Here is a 21,603-nt window from a genome sequence, read left to right as displayed (position 1 = left end):
TTGTCCTCTAGATGGTCTTCGTAGGTACAAAACCTATCTCTGCCTCAGGATATTTCCATTTCCTGCTAGATCTGTGCAGATCCAAGTGGCTTGTTTCTCAGGTCTTCAGTAATCAAATCACTTAGCCTTTCCTTGCCATCCTGTCTACATTTGCAACCAACCTTTGGGCCTTATTTATTATCACTTAACATGGCTCAGATGGTAAAGCTTCTGTCTACAATGTGGGAGACCTAGGTTTGTTCCCTAGGTTGGGAAGATGCACTGAATAAGGAAATGGCAACCCACTCCAGTACTCTTGCCTAGAAAATCCCATGGACGGAGGAGCCTGGTGCAGGCTACTGACCGTGGTGTCGCAAAGATTCAGACACGACTGAGTGACTTCAGTTTTACTTTCACTTTCAACATACTAGCAGTGTGTGTCTCTCATTGTGAGAAAGACTGTGGTTTTGTCTTTTCTATATTGCTGTACCCCAGTGCCTTGAATTGAATCTGTCAGATTGTTGGCACTCAGCAAATATTGTTGAATGAAGACATTTGTAGGCACACACACAAATATCTGATATGGAGGATTCAAAGTCTATTCTGGTGTTAAGAAAGCCCAAACTCTTTGAGATGCCAGGTCAGTGAATTTACACTGTGATGGCATGCTAAAATTACTCTAATTAAAGAATACACTTATATGAATCCTATATATTTTACTCATATTTTTATTATTTAAATGTTTATGTTCATAGTAAATTCATGACTCAACCACTTTTAGTTTTTGTTTTCCTTAGCTCATTTGTATCCCAGAACTTTTTGGTTTATACATATAATGAAACTGGATCTTTGCATTCTGAGTCTTCATATTTTAAGGTAAGACCCAGATGTTGTAGACATTCATTACCACACATTTCCTTATTAAAGTGGGCTTACCATTACCATTGGGATAAGCTTGTTCCATGTTGGCAGTTTCATACAAATATTTTATTTCATATTCCATGTATGATAGGGATGAAATCCACATCCAGAGAACACGTCTGGGCACCTCATTGGTATAAAATAAAGAAATGTGTCAAATACTTATTTTCCTTGAAAACCACTTTTATTTTTTATTTTTTTAAATATAATTTTATTTATTTTAATTGGAGGCTAATTACTTTACAATATTGTACTGGTTTTGCCATACAGCAACAGGAATCTGCCACAGGTGTACACATGTTCCCCATCCTGAACCCCCCTCCCACCTCTGTCCCCATACCATCCCTCTGGGTCATCCCAGTGCACCAGCCCCGAGCATCCTGTATCATGCATTGAACCTGGTCTGGTGATTTGTTTCACATATGATATTATGCATGTTTCAATGCCATCCTCCCAAATCATCCCACCCTCGCCCTCTCCCACAGAGTCCGAAAGAGTGTTTTATAAATCTGTGTCTCTTTTGCTGTCTTGCATACAGGGTTATCGTTAACATCTTTCTAAATTCCATATATATGCATTAGTATACTGCACTGGTGTTTTTCTTTCTGGCTTACTTCACTCTGTGTAATCAGCTCCAGTTTCATCTACCTCGTTAGAATTGATTCAAATATATTCTTTTTAATGGCTGAGTAATACTCCATTCTGTATGTACCACAGCTTTCTTAGCCATTCGTCTACTGATGGACATCTAGGTTGCTTCCATGTCCTGGCTATTATAAACAGTGCTGCGGTGAACATTGGCTTACAAGTGTCTCTTTCAATTCTGGTTTCCTCGGTGTGTATGCCCAGAAGTGGGATTGCTGGGTCATGAGGCAGTTCTATTTCCAGTTTTTTAAGGAATCTCCACACTGTTCTCCATAGTAGCTGTACTAGTTTGCATTTCCACCAACAGTGTAAGAGGGTTCCCTTTTCTCCACACCCTCTCCAGCATTTATTGCTTGTAGACTTTTGGATTGCAGCCATTCTGACTGGTGTGAAATGGTACCTCATTGTGGTTTTGATTTGCATTTCTCTGGTAATGAGTGACGTTGAGCATCTTTTCATGTGTTTGTTAGCCATCTGTATGTCTTTGGAGAAATGTCTGTTTAGTTCTTTGGCCCATTTTTTGATTGGGTCATTTATTTTTCTGGAATTGAGCTGCAGGTGTTGCTTGTATATTTTTGAGATTCATTCTTTGTCACTTGCTTCCTTTGCTATTATTTTCTCCCATTCAGAAGGCTGTCTTTTCACCTTGCTTATAGTTTCCTTTGTTGTGCAAAAGCTTTTAATTTTAATTAGGTCCCATTTGTTTATTTTTGCTTTGATTTCCAATATTCTGGGAGGTGGGTCATAGAGGATCCTGCTGTGATATGTTGGAGAGTATTTTGCCTATGTTCTTCTCTAGGAGTTTTATAGTTTCTGGTCTTACGTTTAGATCTTTCATCCATTTTGAGTTTATTTTTGTGTATGGTGTTAGAAAGTGTTCTAGTTTCATTCCTTTACAAGTGGTTGACCAGTTTTCCCGGCACCCCTTGTTAAAGAGATTGTCTTTTCTCCATTGTATATTCTTGCCTCCTTTGTCCAAGATAAGGTGTCCATAGGTGCATGGATTTATCTCTGAGCTTTCTATTTTGTTCTATTGATCTATATTTCTGTCTTTGTGCCAGTACCATACTGTCTTGATGACTGTGGCTTTGTAGTAGAGCCTGAAGTCAGGCAGGTTGATTCCTCCAGTTCCATTCTTCTTTCTCCAGATTGCTTTGGCTATATGAGTTTTTTTGTATTTCCATACAAATTGTGAAATTATTTGTTCTAACTCTGTGAAAAATACCAAAACTGCCATATGACCCAGAAATCCCACTGCTGGGCATACACACTGAGGAAACCAGAATTGAAAGAGACACTTGTAACCCAATGTTCATCACGGCACTGTTTATAATAGGCAGGACATGGAAGCAACCTAGATGTCCATTAGTAGACGAATGGCTAAGAAAGCTGTGGTACATATACAGAATGGAGCTTGATAAGGATTGCTTTGAATCTATAGATTGCTTTGGGTCGTATACTCATTTTCACTATATTGATTCTTCCAATCCATGAACACGGTATATTCCTCCATCTATTAGTGTCCTCTTTGATTTCTTTCACCAGTGTTTTATAGTTTTCTATATATAGGTCTTTTGTTTCTTTAGGTAGATATATTCTTAAATATTTTATTCTTTTCATTGCAATGGTGAATGGAATTGTTTCCTTAATTTCTCTTTCTATTTTCTCATTATTAGTGTATAGGAATGCAAGGGATTTCTGAGTGTCGATTTTATATCCTGCAACTTTACTATGTTCATTGATTAGCTCTAGTAATTTTCTGGTGGAGTCTTTAGGGTTTTCCATGTAGAGGATCATGTCATCTGCAAACAGTGAGAGTTTTACTTCTTCTTTTCCAGTTTGGATTCCTTTTGTTTCTTTTTCTTTTCTGATTGCTGTGACCAAAACTTCCAAAACTATGTTGAATAATAGTGGTGAAAGTGGGCACCTTTGTCTTGTTCCTGACTTTAGGGGAAATGCTTTCAGTTTTTCACCATTGAGGATAATGTTTGCTGTGGGTTTGTCATATATAACTTTTATTATGTTGAGGTATGTTCCTTCTATTCCTGCTTTCTGGAGAGTTTTTATCATAAATGGATGTTGAACTTTGTCAAAGGCTTTCTCTGCATCTATTCATATAATCATATGGCTTTTATTTTTCAGTTTGTTAATGTGGTGTATTACATTGATTAATTTGCGGATATTGAAGAATCCTTGCATCCCTGGGATAAAGCCCAGTTGGTTATGATGTATGACCTTTCTAATGTGTTGTTGGATTCTGATTGTTATAATTTTGTTAAGGATTTTTGCATCTATGTTCATCAGTGATATTGGCCTGTAGTTTTCCTTTTTTGTGACATCTGTGTTAGGTTTTGGTATTAGGGTTATGGTGGTCTCATAGAATGAGTTTGGAAGTTTACCTTCCTCTGCAATTTTGTGGATGAGTTTGAGTTGAAAACCACTTTTAATAAATCTTTATGATACACAAACTTATTACTTTCAACTTTTTTAAATGTTGTGAATATTTATAACATTTGTCAATACAGTTAATGCATAAATAATTTATTTATTGGCCTCACTGTACTGTTTTTCAGATGCATTGTCATTATCAAGGATACATTGCAGGTTTCCCAAATTCAGTCGTAACACTCAGCATCTGTTCTGGACTCAGGTAACAGAATCTTGGGGCTTCCCCATAACACAGTGGGTAAAGAATCTTCTTGCAATGCAAGAGACACAGGAGAAGTGGGTTCGATCCCTAGGGCAGGAAGATCCCCTGGAAGAGGGCATGACAACCCACTCCGGTATTCTTGCTGGAAAAAATCCAATGGAGAGAGGAGCCTGGTGGGTTACAGCCCATCCCTATTGGCTTAAAAAGGAAAGAATCTGCCTGCAGTGCAGGAGACCCACGTTCAGTCCCTGGGTTGGGAAGATTCCCTGGAGAAGGAAATGGCAACCCACTCTAGTATTCTTGCCTGGAGGATTCCATGGACAAAGGAGTCTGGTGAGCTACAATCCATGGTGTCACAAAGAGTCAGACATGACTAAGCGAGTAACACACAACAGAATCTTTGAGGTTATTTATACATGAAAAGTTAGGATATACTTTGAAACAAAATTTAGTGGCTGCAAAACAAATCTGGGATATTTAAGGAGACTTCTAATCAGAACGTTTTCTTCATGATGGCCTTAGTTTTTAATATTAATAAATGGGCCTTTGCAGTAACCATTGAAGTCAAATCACTCAAGGGAATCCTAACTGAAGATATGTTCAAGATATTGAGGAGAAAGAGACAGATGCATTAAAGAAAAAATTCAAACACACCCACCCCCCAAATCCTTTAGAACATCTTCCTGGATGTTATTGTTGTATTTTGTATCAGCTATCTGGAATAGTTATGGAAAATTACATTAAATAGTTACTTAACTAAGCACAAGCTGTACATTCTCAGTGTAGGTGTGCTTTGTATCAGATGTAAGATGACTAGCTGAGAAGGTACCTCAGATGTAAAAGGCCAGGGGTGATGATTTTCATTATTGATGTGGCAGGAAGAAGGTGGTCAGTTTATAAGATACAGGCCCAGAGAAGAGCAAAAAGATTCTTCCCACCTTCCCTTTGCTTTTCATCTCCTGATGTCCAGAATTTGTTGACTCAGAAACTTGACATTTTCTGAATGTGGCTTTCCTACATATCAGCCTTTTTAGACCTCCATCCTATATATCCACTGTCCCTCTGTAAGAACAGGAACTTTTTATTCTTGGAATTCTCAACAAATGCCTTGGTTTCGAGCAAATCAGTTCAATTCAGTTGCTCAGTCATGTCTGACTCTTTGCAACCCCATGCATGGCCTTAATACACCTTGAATGAATGTGACTGCTATATGGGGAAAAAAAAAATACTTCTCAGTTTACTTAGTTCTTTAATACATGAGAAAAACTGAGGCAGATGTGGTTACTCAGTTACTAGTGGTAGCTGAAAAAAAAAGTAGGAAAAGAGAGTGACTTTAAAACATGTTCCTCACTATGGTTGCTCATTTCTTATGGCATTTTGAATTATAAATCTGATGGAATCATTTGCAGGATGATGGGATTATTTGCGGTATTTTTATGTCATTGTTTTCTAAATATTCAGGGGATTCCTTCAGTTTGAAAATATAAGCTATGGCATTGAGCCTTTGGAATCTTCAGCGAGATTTGAGCACATAATTTATCAAGTGAAAAATGACCATACAGATAAACCAGTGTTGACAGAAAATTACAGCAATATTTGGCAGAAAGATCAGTCCTATGCAATCCATTTAAGCTCACAGGTAACTGAAACAATTCTGATGTCATGACGTGCTATAAAATTACTTCTATAGAATTGTGTTAATCAGGAAAAGGAGGTACTTAGCTGCTGAGTACCAATATAACATTTGATATCTTTTTTCTACATGGGTATATAAAACATCCATATTCCATCTAAAATACATGGAAATATGCAATAATGTATTTCAAGCTTATTGTTGTATGTTGTCTTATGTAATATTTCTTGTTTTTCACTTTTATTCAAGCAAAAGTGCTTATTATTGAGTAAAATTAGGAATATGGAAACACTAGTTACCACTGCCCTGGTAAAATTGCTTTTAATATTTTGATATATAGGTTTACATACTACTGGGACATGTCCTTCTAAAATACTGTATCATTTGTATATTATTAAGTTTTTAATTTGTAGGCTGAGTATAGAATTCTTAGTTGACAGGTGTTTTTCTTTAATCACTTTGGATATTTCAGTTCACTGTCTTCTGGACTCCATAGTCTCTGATGAAGAATCAGATGTTAGCCATCTTATTGAGGATTTCTTGTGCACGATGTGTCCCTTCTTTGTTGATTCTTTCAAGAGTCTCTGTCTTTGCCTTATGACAGTTTTGTTATGATGTGTCTTTGATTGGATCCTTTTGAGTTTATCTTACTTGGAGTTCATTAAGCTTCTTGGATGTTTAAATTAATTTTTTCATGAGATTTAGGAACATTTTGGCCATTAGTTCTTTGCAGCTCCTTTTTGCCCTTTTATCTATCTCCTCCCTATTACCTCCATTGTATACATGTTGGTCTGCTTGAAAATGCCCCACAGGAAAAGAACAGGTTCTGTTCATTCTGAAATCATTCTGATTTCTTTCTCTTCCTCAGACTGTATAATCTCAATTGACTTTAAAGAGGTACAAGAAAGGACATCTTCGTGGTGACAAAATAGTTTTGTATCTTGATTGGAGTTGTGGTTATATAAACATACACATGAGAAAATGACATAGAGCTATACACATACACATTGTACCAGGTGAATACCCTAGTTTTGAAAATGTACTGTAAGTCATAGGATGTAAACATCAGGGAGAATTACAAGAGATCTGTGATCTATTTTGGCAATATTCTATCATTCAATACATATTTTTTAAAAATTGAACAAAAGATTTTAAAGAAGAGAATAAAAGTAACCCATTGAAATGAATGGATTTTGAAGTTCAATTACTGAAAATTACATGTGACGTTATGATGAATGAGACTATAAGTTCATTTTAAAACACAGGTATTAAAGATACAGTTTTATTATTTTGAAAATAAGAATATAAATTTGAAATGGCAAATGGGGAAAAAACGCTGTTATTAAAATATGAAATCTGCTGTGTAGAAACATACTGAAAATCGGTTATGATGTGTACATAATTGTGATTATATTCAACCAGGCTGCAATTTGGAATCCATGGTTGTCAACAGTGGCTTACATTTTTATACAAGCACAGTAAGAGCAACCAAAATACAAAATATTTTTGAAGTTAATTTTGAACACCAAGAAAAGAAATCAGCATCTCAGTATATACACATTTAAGATGCATGCAGTTTACTTCCCTGTGAAAATGTAAATCTAGGCTCTACCAGTTGAATCCAGTTTTTTTGTTTGTTTGTTTATTTATAGTAAGCTATGCTATTTTGTGGGGCTTCCCTGGTGGCTCAGTGGTAAAGACTTCACCTGCCAATGCAGGAGACACAAGTTTGATCCCTGGATCAGGGAGATCCCCTGGAGAAGGAAACGGCAACCCACTCCAGTATTCTTGCCTGGAGAATTCCACGGACAGAGAAGACTGGTGGGCTGTAGTCCATGGGGTCTCAGAGTCAGACCTGACTTAGTAACTAAACAATAGCAACAACAAAAAGCTGTTTTATGACAGATGCCATCTTTGTTCCCTCCTTACACTTAGATTTAGTTACCAGTGCACTTGGATCAAGGAAGAAATTGTAGGTCCTTTAAAATATCCATGTGTGAAATGGTATTTCAGCATGTTAGATATACATCTCTTGTAAAAATTACCATTAGAGAACTAAATGATGTAATAAATTGATGATTTATAGCTGACTAGGTCAGGAAGCAATAGTTAGAACTGGACATGGAACAACAGACTGGTTCCAAATAGGAAAAGGAGTACATCAAGGCTGTATGTTGTCACCCTGCTTATTTAACTTATATGCAGAGTACATCATGAGAAACGCTGGGCTGGAAGAAACACAAGCTGGAATCAAGATTGCTGGGAGAAATATCAATAACCTGATATGCAGATGACAACACCCTTATGGCAGAAAATGAAGAGGAACTAAAAAGCCTCTTGATGAAAGTGAAAGTGGAGAGTGAAAAAGTTGGCTTAAAGCTCAACATTCAGAAAACGAAGATCATGACATCCGGTCCCATCACTTCATGGGAAATAGATGGGGGAAACAGTGGAAACAGTGTCAGACTTTATTTTTTGGGGCTCCAAAATCACTGCAGATGGTGACTGCAGCCATGAAATTAAAAGACGCTTACTCCTTGGAAGAAAAGTTATGACCAACCTAGATAGCATATTGAAAAACAGAGACATTACTTTGCCGACTAAGGTCCATCTAGTCAAGGCTATGGCTTTTCCTGTGGTCATGTTGGATGTGAGAGTTGGACTGTGAAGAAGACTGAGCACCAAAGAATTGATGCTTTTGAACTGTGGTGTTGGAGAAGACTGTTGAGAGTTCCTTGGACTGCAAGGAGATCCAACCAGTCCATTCTGAAGGAGATCAGCCCTGGAATTTCCTTGGAAGGAATGATGCTAAAGCTGAAACTGCAGTACTTTGGCCACCTCGTGTGAAGAGTTGACTCATTTGAAAAGACTCTGATGGTGGGAGGGATTGGGGCAAGAGGAGAAAGGGACGACAGAGGATGAGATGGCTGGATGGCATCACTGACTCGTTGGACTTGAGTCCGAGTGAACTCTGGGAGTTGGTGATGGACAGGGAGGCCTGGCATGCTGTGATTCATGGGGTCACAAAGAGTCAGACATGACTGAGCAACTGAACTGAACTGAACTGAACTTGACACAATCAAGGATTATTACATTGCATCAAATGGGACACAGAGCCTATGCTCTGGAGCTATGGAATTATTCACTTTCTCTTATTCAGTATTAATAGTGAATACCTAGACTTCTACCTTACTCTACCAGGCTCACTGGGATTCCTTTAAACTTGGAATTTGTTTTCAAGTTAATTTTCTGATTTGCAATTAATTTTTATAGTTAAGACCTCATGAGGGTTTTATGAGGTAACTTGCCTCCTCTACATGTCACTGTCTGTGTTTAATAAATTCAAAACATATTAACATTTGATAAATTCTCTTTTCAGGAAAAAACTTCTTCAGAACTATTGCCCCAATATCTAGAAATGCACATTATAGTGGAAAAAGCTTTGGTAAGTCAAACTTTCCCCTCCTTCCGTTGCTCTCTCTCTTCTTTCCCATTTTTTTCCCCTTTCTTAAAGTTTAATGTTTTATTGCTATCACCTAGAGAACATCAGCAAAAATGTTTAATCATTCCTAAGTATTAAATTTATGAAATCAATTTATGGAAATTTTTTATATTGTTAGCTCTCTTACAAAGGGTTTCAAAATTAATATTTCTAATGATTATGGAATGGTAGCTACACTTTTTCTTTGCTAAATGTATATAGAAAAATTAAAACATGGAACTGCCAATTTGGACCAATTTATCTTTCAGAGTCCAGACATTTTTTATTTTATTTTATTTTTTTAATTTTTTTTTTTTTTTTTGCTTTTTTAATTTTAAAATCTTTAATTCTTACATGGGTTCCCAAACATGAACCCCCCTCCCACCTCCCTCCCCATAACATCTCTCTGGGTCATCCCCATGCACCATCCCCAAGCATGCTGTATCCTGCGTCAGACATAGACTGGCGATTCAATTCTTACATGATAGTATACATGTTAGAATTCTTTTTTTATTGAAGTATAACTGATTTACAATGTTGGGCCAATATCTGCTGTACAGTAAAGTGAATCAGTTAAATACTATAAACATTCCTCTTTAGTATTCTTTTCCATTATGGTTTATCACAGGGCATTGAATACAGTTCCCTGTGCTATAAATTGGGACTTTGTGCTTTATTTGCCTTCTCTCTTTAAACATTATGAAAAACTTCCTTAAAGACATAATGTATGTAGTTTTCTGATTATTTCCAAGTAAAAAGGTTTAATTTTAGGGGTGACTTGGATATGGTTAAGAAGCTTCCCCCATGGCTCACTGGTAAAGAATCCGCCTGCAATGCAGGAGGCGTGGATTGGATCCTTGAGTCAGGAAGATCCCCTGGAGAAGGAAATGGCAGCCCACTCCAGAATTCTTGGCCTGGAAAATCCTGTGGACAGAGGAGCCTGGAGGGCTACAGTCCATAGGGCCACAGAAGAGTCAGTCAGGACTGAGTGACTGAACATCAAACAACAACAAATGTATGTAATTAGGATCCCAAACTAGCCTAGGATGCACAATACTATCTACCCACCCTCTCATTCTCAGATCAGGCCGGGGTCTCTGACCACACTTCCTAACTGCCTTGCCCTCTCCTTAACCTGCTGTACCCTCTCCAGTCACAGTGTTTTCTTTGAACTGTGATAGATATTTGCCAGCTGACCAATTGACTTAATATTTTTTCCAATTTTGGGGGGAATAATTGATAAATATGATTGTATATGGCTACATTGTACAATGTGAAGATTTGATGACCATGTACGTTGCAGATTGTTTACCAAGACCAAGATAATTAACACATTCACTGCCTCACAGCATTAACAGTATTTTCCGTGTGTGTGTGTGTGTGGTAAGAACACTTAAGAGAACTCATCAACTTTCAAGTATACAATACCATATCATTAACTATAGTCACTGTCCTGCACATTAGATACTCAGAACCTATAACTGAAAAGTTTGTACCCTTTGACTTACATTTCTGCATTACTTCCTCTGGCAACCAAAATTCTATTCTCTGTTTCTATGAAATTGGACTGGTTTTCTTTGTTTTAGATTCTACATGTTAGTGATACCATGACACAACACAGTTTCTGTCTTTCTTGGGTTGGCACACTTAGCACAATGCCCTCCAGGTTTATCATGTTGTTGCAAATGAGAGAATTTCCTCCTTTTTGTGACTGAATACTATGCCATTGTACATGTACTGTACTAAGTCGCTTTAGTTGTGTCCGACTCTTTGCAACCCTATGGATTTTAGCCCACCAGGTTCTTCTGTCCATAGGATTCTCCAGGTAAGAACACTGGATGGATTGCCAGGCCTTCCTCCCATTGTACATGCAGCTGCTGCTGCTGCTGCTAAGTCACTTTAGTCATGTCCGACTCTGTGCGACCCCACAGATGGCAGCCCACCAGGCTCCGCCATCCCCGGGATTCTCCAGGCAAGAGTACTGGAGTAGGTTGCCGTTGCCCTCTCCACCCATTGTACATATATACCACTTTTTTCTATTCTTTCAACTGTTGACGACACTTAAAGTTGTTTTCATATCTAGGCTATTGTGAATAACATTTCAAACATGGGAATACAGATATTTCTGTGAGATACTGACTTCACTTTCTTTGGCTCTACACTGAGAAGTGGGATTGTCATTCATATGGCAGTCCTTTTTTTAATTTTTAAGGAACTGTTATATTGTTTTCAATAATGCTGTTTTCCAATCCCATAGAGTACAGGGGTTTCCTTTTCTCAACATGTACACCAGCATTTGTCAGTTCAGTTCAGTCACTCGTGTCCGACTCTTTGCAACCCCATGTACCGCAGCGAACCAGGCTTACCTGTTCATCACCAACTCCCAAAGCTTGCTCAAACTCATGTCCATTGAGCTGGTGATGCCATCCAATCATCTCATCCTCTGTCATCCCCTTCTCCTCCTGCCTTCAATCTTTCCCAGCATCAGGGTCTTTTCCAGTGAGTCAGTTCGTCACATTAGGTGGCCAAAATGCTGGAGCTTCAGCTTCAGTATCAGTCCTTCCAATTCAGGACTGATTTCCTTTAGGTATGACTGGTTGGATCTCCTTGCAGTCCAAGGGACTCTCAAGAGTCTTTAACACCACAGTTCTAAAGCATCAATTCTTCAGTGTTCAGCGTTCTTTATAGTCCAACTCTCATATCCATATATGACTACTGGAAAAACCATAGCTTTGACTAGATGGACCTTTGTTGGCAAAGTAATGTCAGCTTTTTATTATGCAGACTAGGTTGGTCAAAACTTTTCTTCCAAGGAGCAAGCATCTTTTAATTTTATGGCTGCTGTCACCATCTGCAATGATTTTGGAAAGAAAAAGTCTGTCACTGTTTCCATTGTTTCCTCATCTATTTGCCATGAAGTGATGGGACTGGTTAGTTTTTTGAATGTTGAGTTTTAAGCCAACTTTTCCACTCTCCTCTTTCACTTTCATTAAGAGGCTCTTTAGTTCCTCTTCGCTTTCTGCCATAAGGGTGGTATCATCTGCATATCTGAGGTTATTGATATTTTCCTGGAAATCTTGATTCCATCTTGTGCTTCATCCAGCCCAACATTTCACATGATGTACTTTGCATGTAAGTTAAATAAGCAAGGTGACAATATACAGCCTTGACGTACTCCTTTCTGGATTTGAAAAAAGTCTGTTGTTCCATGTCTGGTTCTAATTTTTGCTTCTTGACTTGCATGCAGATTTCTTAGGCATATGTAAGCTGTTATTTTTTTCTTTTGTTGTTTTTTTTTTTTGATGACAGCCATCTGACCAGTGTGAGGTGAAATCTCACTGTGGATTTTGTTTTCATTTCCCTGATGGTTAGTAATGTTGAAAACCTTTTGTGTACCTGTTGGTCACTTGCATTTCTTTTTTGGAAAAATATCCATTTGGTAAACATAATGTCTTTTGAGTATCTAGATAAGAGTGAAATTATTATGTCATTGCTGCTGCTGCTGCTAAGTTGCTTCAGTCGTGTCTGAATCTGTGCGACCCCATAGACGGCAGCCCACCAGGCTTCCCCATCCCTGGGATTCTTCAGGCAAGAACACTGACATTAGGTTAATGTAAATTACTGTTAGACGATATTGATAATTTTCAGAAGTGACTGTAGCAGTTTGCTCTTCCATCTTCTTATAAGTGATTGGTATTGATAGTCTTTTTCAACTTTAAATGGAGTATAATCTATGAAAATATTGAATCACCATGGTGTACACCTGAAACTAATATAATATTGTAAGTTGACTATAGTTTTTAAAAATATATTTTTTATCAGTTTCAAAGAAAAAAATATTTTCTTTCTTTTCACCTTTACCCTATTTCAGTTTGTTCTTTATCAAACCTTTTTGAATCAGTCATGCCACATAATTTTCACTTTACATCATTGACATTTCTGTCTTCCTAAAGATTTATTTGAGCATGTTGATGATTTTTAATATTTATTTACTCTTCTTGAATTATTAAGCATGCAATGGGAAATGTGGCTGATTTCTTCTGTTTTGGAAAATATCTACTTCAAGAAATCCCTTTATAATATAGACAGATCTGTGAAGTTATTTTAGTACCTCTTGATGATTTCAATTGTTTCTGCTGGACAGTGTCTTTAAAATATATAACAAGTGAGAATCTATTTTGAATGCTAAGTATGATTTTTTTATTGTTGTTTGTTTTCATTATGGTAAATATTATTATCTTTATGTTAGTATATTTTAATTCAACTCACAAGTTCTATGGTTTTCCTACTTGCTATCATCAAGAGATATTCATCATACAAGCAAAATTGCTGTCACATTTTTAAAAGAGTCACGTTTAGGAACTCATGTACACCTGTGGTGGATTCATGTCAATGTATGGCAAAACCAATACAGTATTGTAAAGTAAAATAAAGTAAAAATAAAAATTAAAAAAAAATAAAGGTCATAAAAAATTTCTTTTTCAGTATGATTATATGGGATCAGAAATGATGGCTGTAACACAAAAAATTATCCAGATTATTGGCCTTGTCAATGCAGTAAGTTTTAACATTTTTGCATGTGTAAATTTATGAAAAGTCATTGAAAATCTTTTCATTATATCATGGCAGATTAATGACCTCAAGTCCTTTATTTGGGTTAATATCCAAAGTAATCAAGTAAACTTTATTTTTTTATGTACTATTTTGATGTAATGATTTATTTTATTTGAATATATACAATATAAATCTTATTTTTAGATGTTTAGTCAGTTCAAATTGACTGTGATATTATCCTCCTTGGAATTGTGGTCAGATAAAAACCGAATTTCCACCATTGGAGAGGCTGATGATTTATTACAAAGATTTTTGGCATGGAAACAGGACTATCTTATCCTTCGGCCCCACGATGTAACATTCTTACTTATGTAAGCACAATATTCTGCATTAATACAGAGATATACATAAATAATTTCATTAATTTTATAATATTATTAAACATTTATTATAAACAATATTATAAAACATTTATAGTGTTTTTCAGTTTGCTGTAGGCCCCTTTGAAAATGTTAAGTGAAATATAGATGTTGCCATCGAGGTGATAGTGTAGTAGGAAACATGATAAAAATAAAAACAATCTGAATCACTTATATGACCAAAATATTTTGGAATATAATTTATATGAAAAAATCTGTCTTTCATGAGCTTTTATAATATCAGCTATATGACAGAATACATACAAACTCCAACTTATTAATGATGTAAAACTGATACTATTCAGTTAATAAATATTACCTACGATTTGTGAATGCATTTCATGTCTACTGTTCGATAAAGAAACATTTAGGTTTTTGGTAATATGGTTAGGGCTTCCCTGGTGGCTCAGATGATAAGAATCTGCCTGCAGTTGGGAAATTCAGGTTTGATCCCTGAGTTGGGAAGATCTTTGGAGAAGGGAATGGCTGCCCACTCCAGTATTCTTGTGGAAAATTCCATGGACGGAGAAGCCTGGTGGGCTACAGCCTATGGGGTCACAAAGAGTAGGACATGACTGAAGAAATGCCTGTCTATAATTTTAAAAACTGCTTATATTTAGATGGCAAGAAATAAAAATAAATAAATAAAATTAATCATCAAAAAAGAAATATTTTCCATAAATTAAAAATTTCTTTTAATTTTTAGTGACCAAAACAATAAATTGCTGAATAAGGGAAATTGAGGAGAATTTGATATAATAAAATTATATCAAGTCAAGGACTTAGGTTAAGAAAAAAAATTGATATCAAGGTGAATTATAGTTTTCAAAAATTTGAGCATTTTGTATAATATATTAGGTATTATTCAGATTGAAAATAGTATGTTTGAAAACTTATTTTAAATTTTATGGGAGATTTAACTTAATAAATAAGCTTGTGAATCGTTCTGAATGACCATGCTAATACAAAAGGAAACATTAAAATGATATAGTTACAGGAAACAGCCTAAATATGTGGGAGCAACATTTCCTGGCACAATATGCAATAGAAGCTATGATGCAGATGTTGCTGTGGTATGTAATTTGTGTCCTCTCTGTGAATATTTTTTTTCTAAACTTTATATTGTGTTTTATAAATATTATTTTACATAGTGAAGTAAACTTGATTTTTTTCTCTATATCGGTATGTATTATTATTTTGTTCGGACAACATGATTTTAATCTCAGACAGTTATTTAATTATAAATTTCAAATATAGGGAAATGATATGAAGAGATATGACTATACCTCTTCACCAGCCTGGCATAAAAGATGATAGCATTGTATCAGATTTGCTAAGCACGTAACCGTAGGGAAAAGTTAAAGCCTTCTGTTATGTCTCCTTCAAATTCAGGAAATAACAGAAGGCATGACTTCATATTTGCTAGTTTTTGCATATTTTATACTATTGTTACAAATACATGTAACCATTAACTATGTATTATTGTTTTGTTTTGTTCTTTCTTTATATATCATTTCAGAACCATTTTGAATAGCTTGTTAAAAGGTGTATACAAGTTGAAACATATTACTACTTCCTTTTTCTTGCAAAACTGTATCTTATCAAATAAAGCAAATATTCTTATTACAAATAAAAATGGTTTTACAAGACTACTGAAAACACTAAATCAATTCTTTGCATAATCTACACTTTTGAATCCTTTTCCTTTTGTTTTTAAACTTTCCTTCCTGGCATATAACATAGTGTATATTTCCTTTTAAATAAAAGTTTTATTGAGGTGCATCATGTATAGGGAATATTGCACAAGTCATAAGCATACAGCACACTAGTTTTTGGCCAAGTTATACATAGATATAAGTATCACAGAGGTCAAGAAATAAAATCTTATCAATAGGTCAGATCAGTTCAGTTCAGTCGCTCAGTCGTATCCGACTCTTTGCGACCCCATGAATTGCAGCACACCAGGCCTCCCTGTCTATCACCAACTCCTGGAGTTCACTCAAACTCATGTCCATCGAGTTGGTGATGCCATCCAACCATCTCATTCTCTGTCGTCCCCTTCTCCTCCTGCCCCAAATCCCTCCCAGCATCAGAGTCTTTTCCAATGAGTCAACACATCGCATGAGGTGGCCAAAGTACTGGAGTACTGTAGCATCATTCCTTCCGAAGAACACCCAGGATTGATCTCCTTTAGAAGGGACTGGTTGGATCTCCTTAGAGTCCATGGAATTCTCAAGAGTCTTCTCCAACACCACAGTTCAAAAGCATCAATTCTTCAGCACTCAGCTTTCTTCACAGTCCAACTTTCACATCCATCCACTGGAAAAACGATAGCCTTGACTAGATGGATCTTTGTTGGCAAAGTAATGTCTCTGCTTTTCAAGATGCTATCTAGGTTGGTCATAACTTTCCTTCCAAGGAGTAAGTGTCTTTTAATTTCATGGCTGCAATCACCATCTGCAGTGATTTTGGAGCCCCCAAAAATAATGTCTGACCCTGTTTCCACTGTTTCCCCATCTATTTGCCATGAAGTGATGGGACCAGATGCCATGGTCTTCGTTTTCTGAATGTTGAGCTTTAAGCCAACTTTTTCACTCTCCTCTTTCACTTTCATCAAGAGGCTTTTTAGCTCCTCTTCACTTTCTGCCCTATGGGTGGTGTCATCTGCATATCTGAGGTTATTGATATTTCTCCCAGCAATCTTGATTCCAGCTTGTGCTTCCTCCAGAATCAGAAGACTCCTAAATCCTCCCTCCTGCTATCTTGACTCTTACTCACTGGTTAACTTGATCTTTCTTTGAGCTTTCTGTAAATAATAGAGTATGTGTTCTCAATGTGTGTATTTACAACATATTTGCTCAAAACTACATCTTTGATGGCTTTTCATGTTTATATGTGTAGAAATAGTTTGTTCATTCTTTTGCTCTATATTTCTGAGTAATATGCCCAATGAATTCCTTGAGTATTCAAATTTCAGTGCAGTTCCGTTCAGTCATGCAGTTGTGTCCTATTCTTTGCAACCCCATGGACTGCAGCATGCCAGACCTCCCTATCCAACACCAACTCCCAGAGTTTACTTAAACTCGTGTCCATTGAGTAGGTGATGCCATCCAACCATCTCATCCTCTGTCATCCCCTTCTCCTCCTGCCCCCAAATCCCACCCAGCATCAGGGTATTTTCAAATGAGTCAGCTCTTCAATCAGGTGGCCAAAGTATTGCAATTTCAGCTTCAGCATCAGGACTGATCTGCTTTAGGATGGACTGGTTCGATCTCCTAGCTGTCCAAGGGACTCTCAAGAGTCCTCTCCAACACCACAGCTCAAAAGCATAAATTCTTATGCACTCATCTTTCTGTATAGTCCAACTCTCACATCCATATATGATTACTGAAAAAAACCTTAGCCTTGACTAGATGGACCTATGTTGGCAAAGTAATGTCTCTGCTTTTTAATAAGCTGTTTAGGTTGGTCATAACTTTTCTTCCAGTGAACAAGTGTCTTTTAGTTTCATGGTTATAGTCACCATCTGCAATGATTTTGGAGCTCCCCAAAATAAAGTCTGTCACAGTTTCCATTGTTTCCCCTTCTATTTGCCGTGAAGTGATGAGACCAGATGCCATGATCTTCGTTTTCTGAATGTTGAGCTTTAAGCCAACTTTTCCACTCTCCTCTTTCACTTTCATCAAGAGGCTCTTTAGTTCTTCACTTTTTGCCATAAGGGTGTTGTCATCTGCATATCTGAGGTTATTGAGATTTCTCCCAGCAATCTTGATTTCTTCTTGTGATTCATCCAGCCCAGCATTTCTCATGACATACTCTGCATATAAGTTAAATAAGAAGGGTAATAATATACAGCCTTGACATACTCCTTCCCCAATTTGGAACCAGTCTGTTGTTCTGTTTCCAGTTCTGTTGCTTCTTAATCTGCATACAGATTTCTTAGGAGGCAGGTCAGGTGGTCTGGTATTCCCATCACTTGAAGAGTTTTCCACAGTTTATTGTGATCCACACAGTCAAAGGCTTTGGCACAGTTAATAAAGTAGAAGTAGATGTTTTTCTGAAACTCTGTTGCTTTTTTGATGATTCAACGGATGTTGGCAATTTGATCTCTGGTTCCTCTACTGTTTCTAAATCCAGCTTGAACATCTGGAAGTTCACTGTTCATGTACTATTGAAGCCTGGCTTGGAGAAGTTTGAGCGTTTACTTTGCCAGCATGTGAGATGAGTGCAATTGTGTGGTAATTTGAGCATTCTTTGGCATTGCTTTTCTTTGGTGTTGAAATGAAAACTGATCATTTCCAGTCCTGTGGCCACTGCCGAGTTTTCCAAATTTGCTGGCATATTGAGTGCAGCACTTTCACAGTATCATCTTTTAGGATTTGAATTTGTTCAACTGGAATTCCATCACCTCCACTAGCTTTGTTCATAGTGATGCTTCAAAATTAGGCATTATCTATGGAGAAGACTCTTGAGAGTCCCTTGGACTGCAAGAAGATCCAACCAGTCCATTCTGAAGGAGATCAGCCCTGGGATTTCTTTGGAAGGAATGATGCTAAAGCTGAAACTCCAGTACTTTGGCCACCTCATGTGAAGAGTTGACTCATTGGAAAAGACTGATGCTGGTAGGTGTTGGGGGCAGGAAGAGAAGGGGACGACCAAGGATGAGATGGCTGGATGACATCACTGCCTCAATGGACGTGAGTGAACTCTGGGAGTTGGTGATGGACAGGGAGGCCTGGCATGCTGCGATTCATGGGGTCGCAAAGAGTCGGACACGACTGAGCGACTGAACTGAACTGAACTGATTGATTTCCTATATTGAAGTCAGGATTCAACAGCTGATTTCTTCATGGAAACATTTAAGATCTTTTTATCCTTCCATGGTATCTTTTATCATGCAACATGCTTGTTATATTAAAGCACTTTCAGTCTGGACACTAATTTACATCTGTCCCTAGAAGCTTTATGTATTGTTTACTTGATCATATTTTTGTTTCCCTTTTCTTTGTAAAACTTTGTTAAGTATGTATGAGAGCATTTTGACTCATCTATTTTTTTTTTCTCTTTTTAAATTTTTCCTTTTTTTTTAATCCTTTTTCCCAACCTTGAGCAATTGGCTTAACTTTTTCCAGGGCATAAAATTGTGCTACTCCATGTCATGGGTGGTGGTGGTTTAGTTGGTAAGTAATGTCTGACTCTTATGACCCCATTCACTGTATGCAGCCCGCCAGGCTCCTCTGTCCATGGGATTTCCCAAGCAAGAATACTTGAGTGGGTTGGTATTTCCTTCTCCAGGGGATCTTTTCCACCCAGGGATCAAAGCTGGGTCTCCTGCATTGCAGGTGGATTCTTTACCACTGAGCCGCCAGGGAAGCCTTGCAATTATTGAAGTCCATGAACACCTTGGTTTAAGCAACATATGTTACAAACTGCATAAGACATATATAATGCTCTAGTTGAGTGTTCTATACATGCCAGTTTTATAGACATTGTGTGATAATATTTTTCATGTCTTTTAAATAATTTCCTATTGTCTAGTGCTTTTGTCAATTATGACAGTTGTTGCAGTCTCCAACTAAATTATGTATGTGTGTGTTTATTCTTTCAATTATATTTATTTTAGCTTCATATTTTTGAAGCTCTTATGTTTGATATGCAAACATTTAAGATTATTATTGAACTTTTTATTCCTGCAATATCCTTTGTCCATGATAATCTTTGTTCTGAAGCTAGCTTCATCTGTTATCAATATAGCCTCTCCAGCTTTCTTATGGTGAATGTTCATATGTTAAATCTCTTTTCTTAACTGGTTTGGTCTTTATATATTATGTGAACTTCCAGTCAGCAGCTGGACCATGTGTTCATTCCTCTGTTTCACCAATCTGTTTAACTAATATGTTCAGACAATTTGCACTGAATCTAATTGTTGATGCATCTATATTTCAGTTTGTCAACTTAGTATATGTTTTCTGTTTTATCTATCTTTTTTTTGGTCCTCTGTTGCCATTTACAGTTCTCATTTTTTCTAGAACAATTTTTTGTATTTTTTTTGATTTATTCATCATAGACATAATAAGCAAGCATGACCCATTGGCCACATCTGGCCAACCACCTATATTGTAAATAAAGTTCTATTTACAGTTTTATCCACACATTAACCCACTGTGTCTAGGTAATTATAGTTGTGACAAATACTGTATAGTACACAAATATATCCTGTCTCTTTATATAAACTATCTATCTCTTTTTAGTGTTTTTCAATAGTTCTCTTTGTAAAACATTTTTCATATGTTCTGTAGTGAGATTACACACACACACTGACACAATCACATACACCCAAGTTTGTTTACCAGCATTTTAGTATTTCAAGTTGAATATGGGAATGTTAATACCATATTTATTTTAGATTGAAATTATGTGTGTAATCATAAAATGGGAAATTTTATAGTATAGTTTGCTTAAATACTACTTCTAAGCATATTAATAAGTATACACACTAAATTATAATTTTAAACATAATTTTAAAAAATCAAATGAAAAATAGTCTATTTTATCTACCCATGAAAGTACATTTTCTGTTCCTCTTTCTTCACTACTGATGTTACAGGTTTTCTTTTATTATAATTTTCTTTCTTGTCTGAAGAGCTTCCTTTAGTCATTTTTTTAAAACTTGGTTACTGGCAATATGTCTCTTAATTTTCCTTCATTTTAGAATGTCTTTATTTCATCTTCATTATTTAAGGATATTTTTGCTGGATGAAAGTCGTATTCAGCACTTCAAAACTAATGTGTTACATTCTCTGTCTGACATTATTTCTGATGAGAACTCTTATTAATCATTGTTCCTCTGTAAGCAATCTGTTGTTTTCCTTTGGTTGACTTCAAGACATTTAAGTTTTCTCTGGCCATCTAATTATGATGTGTCTGATCATGCATTATTTCGAGTTTATTGTTAGAAGTTTTGTGAATCTATGAAGTATGTAGATTTGTGTCTTTTGCCAAATTGAGGAGATTTTCAGCCATTTTTCTCTTCAAATATATTTCAGCTATGCACTTTTATTCTGGGCCACTAATGATATTAATGTTAGGTTTTTGTTGTTGTTGTCATCATTGTCCTACTGCTCCTGTATTTTTGTTAATTTTTTCAAAAGCTATTTCCTCTCTGTCTTGAGATTGGGTAATTTATACTAATGAATCTTTAAGTTCACTGATACTCCCTTCTGTCATCTCTTTTTTTTACTAAATTCATCTATTGAAGTTTATTTTCTTATTACTGTATTTTTTCTCTTCTGAAGTTTTAATTTGGTTCTTTTTATATCAT

General features: G+C 36.4%; 1 protein-coding gene across 1 annotated transcript in view; it reads left to right on the top strand.

The window, feature by feature from the left end:
- ADAM18 (ADAM metallopeptidase domain 18) overlaps positions 1-21,603 on the top strand; it is a 117,782-nt gene that overhangs the window by 12,854 nt on the left and 83,325 nt on the right. Inside the window, exons 4-10 of the mRNA XM_068970500.1 lie at positions 777-855; positions 4,119-4,195; positions 5,657-5,834; positions 9,208-9,273; positions 13,795-13,866; positions 14,068-14,234; positions 15,274-15,355. Coding sequence (XP_068826601.1) covers positions 777-855; positions 4,119-4,195; positions 5,657-5,834; positions 9,208-9,273; positions 13,795-13,866; positions 14,068-14,234; positions 15,274-15,355 — 721 coding nt within the window. The remainder of the gene's footprint in view (positions 1-776; positions 856-4,118; positions 4,196-5,656; positions 5,835-9,207; positions 9,274-13,794; positions 13,867-14,067; positions 14,235-15,273; positions 15,356-21,603) is intronic.

This window comes from Capricornis sumatraensis, chromosome 4, assembly GCF_032405125.1.
Source record: "Capricornis sumatraensis isolate serow.1 chromosome 4, serow.2, whole genome shotgun sequence".
In the NCBI taxonomy this organism is placed as follows: domain Eukaryota; kingdom Metazoa; phylum Chordata; class Mammalia; order Artiodactyla; family Bovidae; genus Capricornis; species Capricornis sumatraensis.
This window is presented reverse-complemented; position numbering and strand designations above follow the sequence as displayed.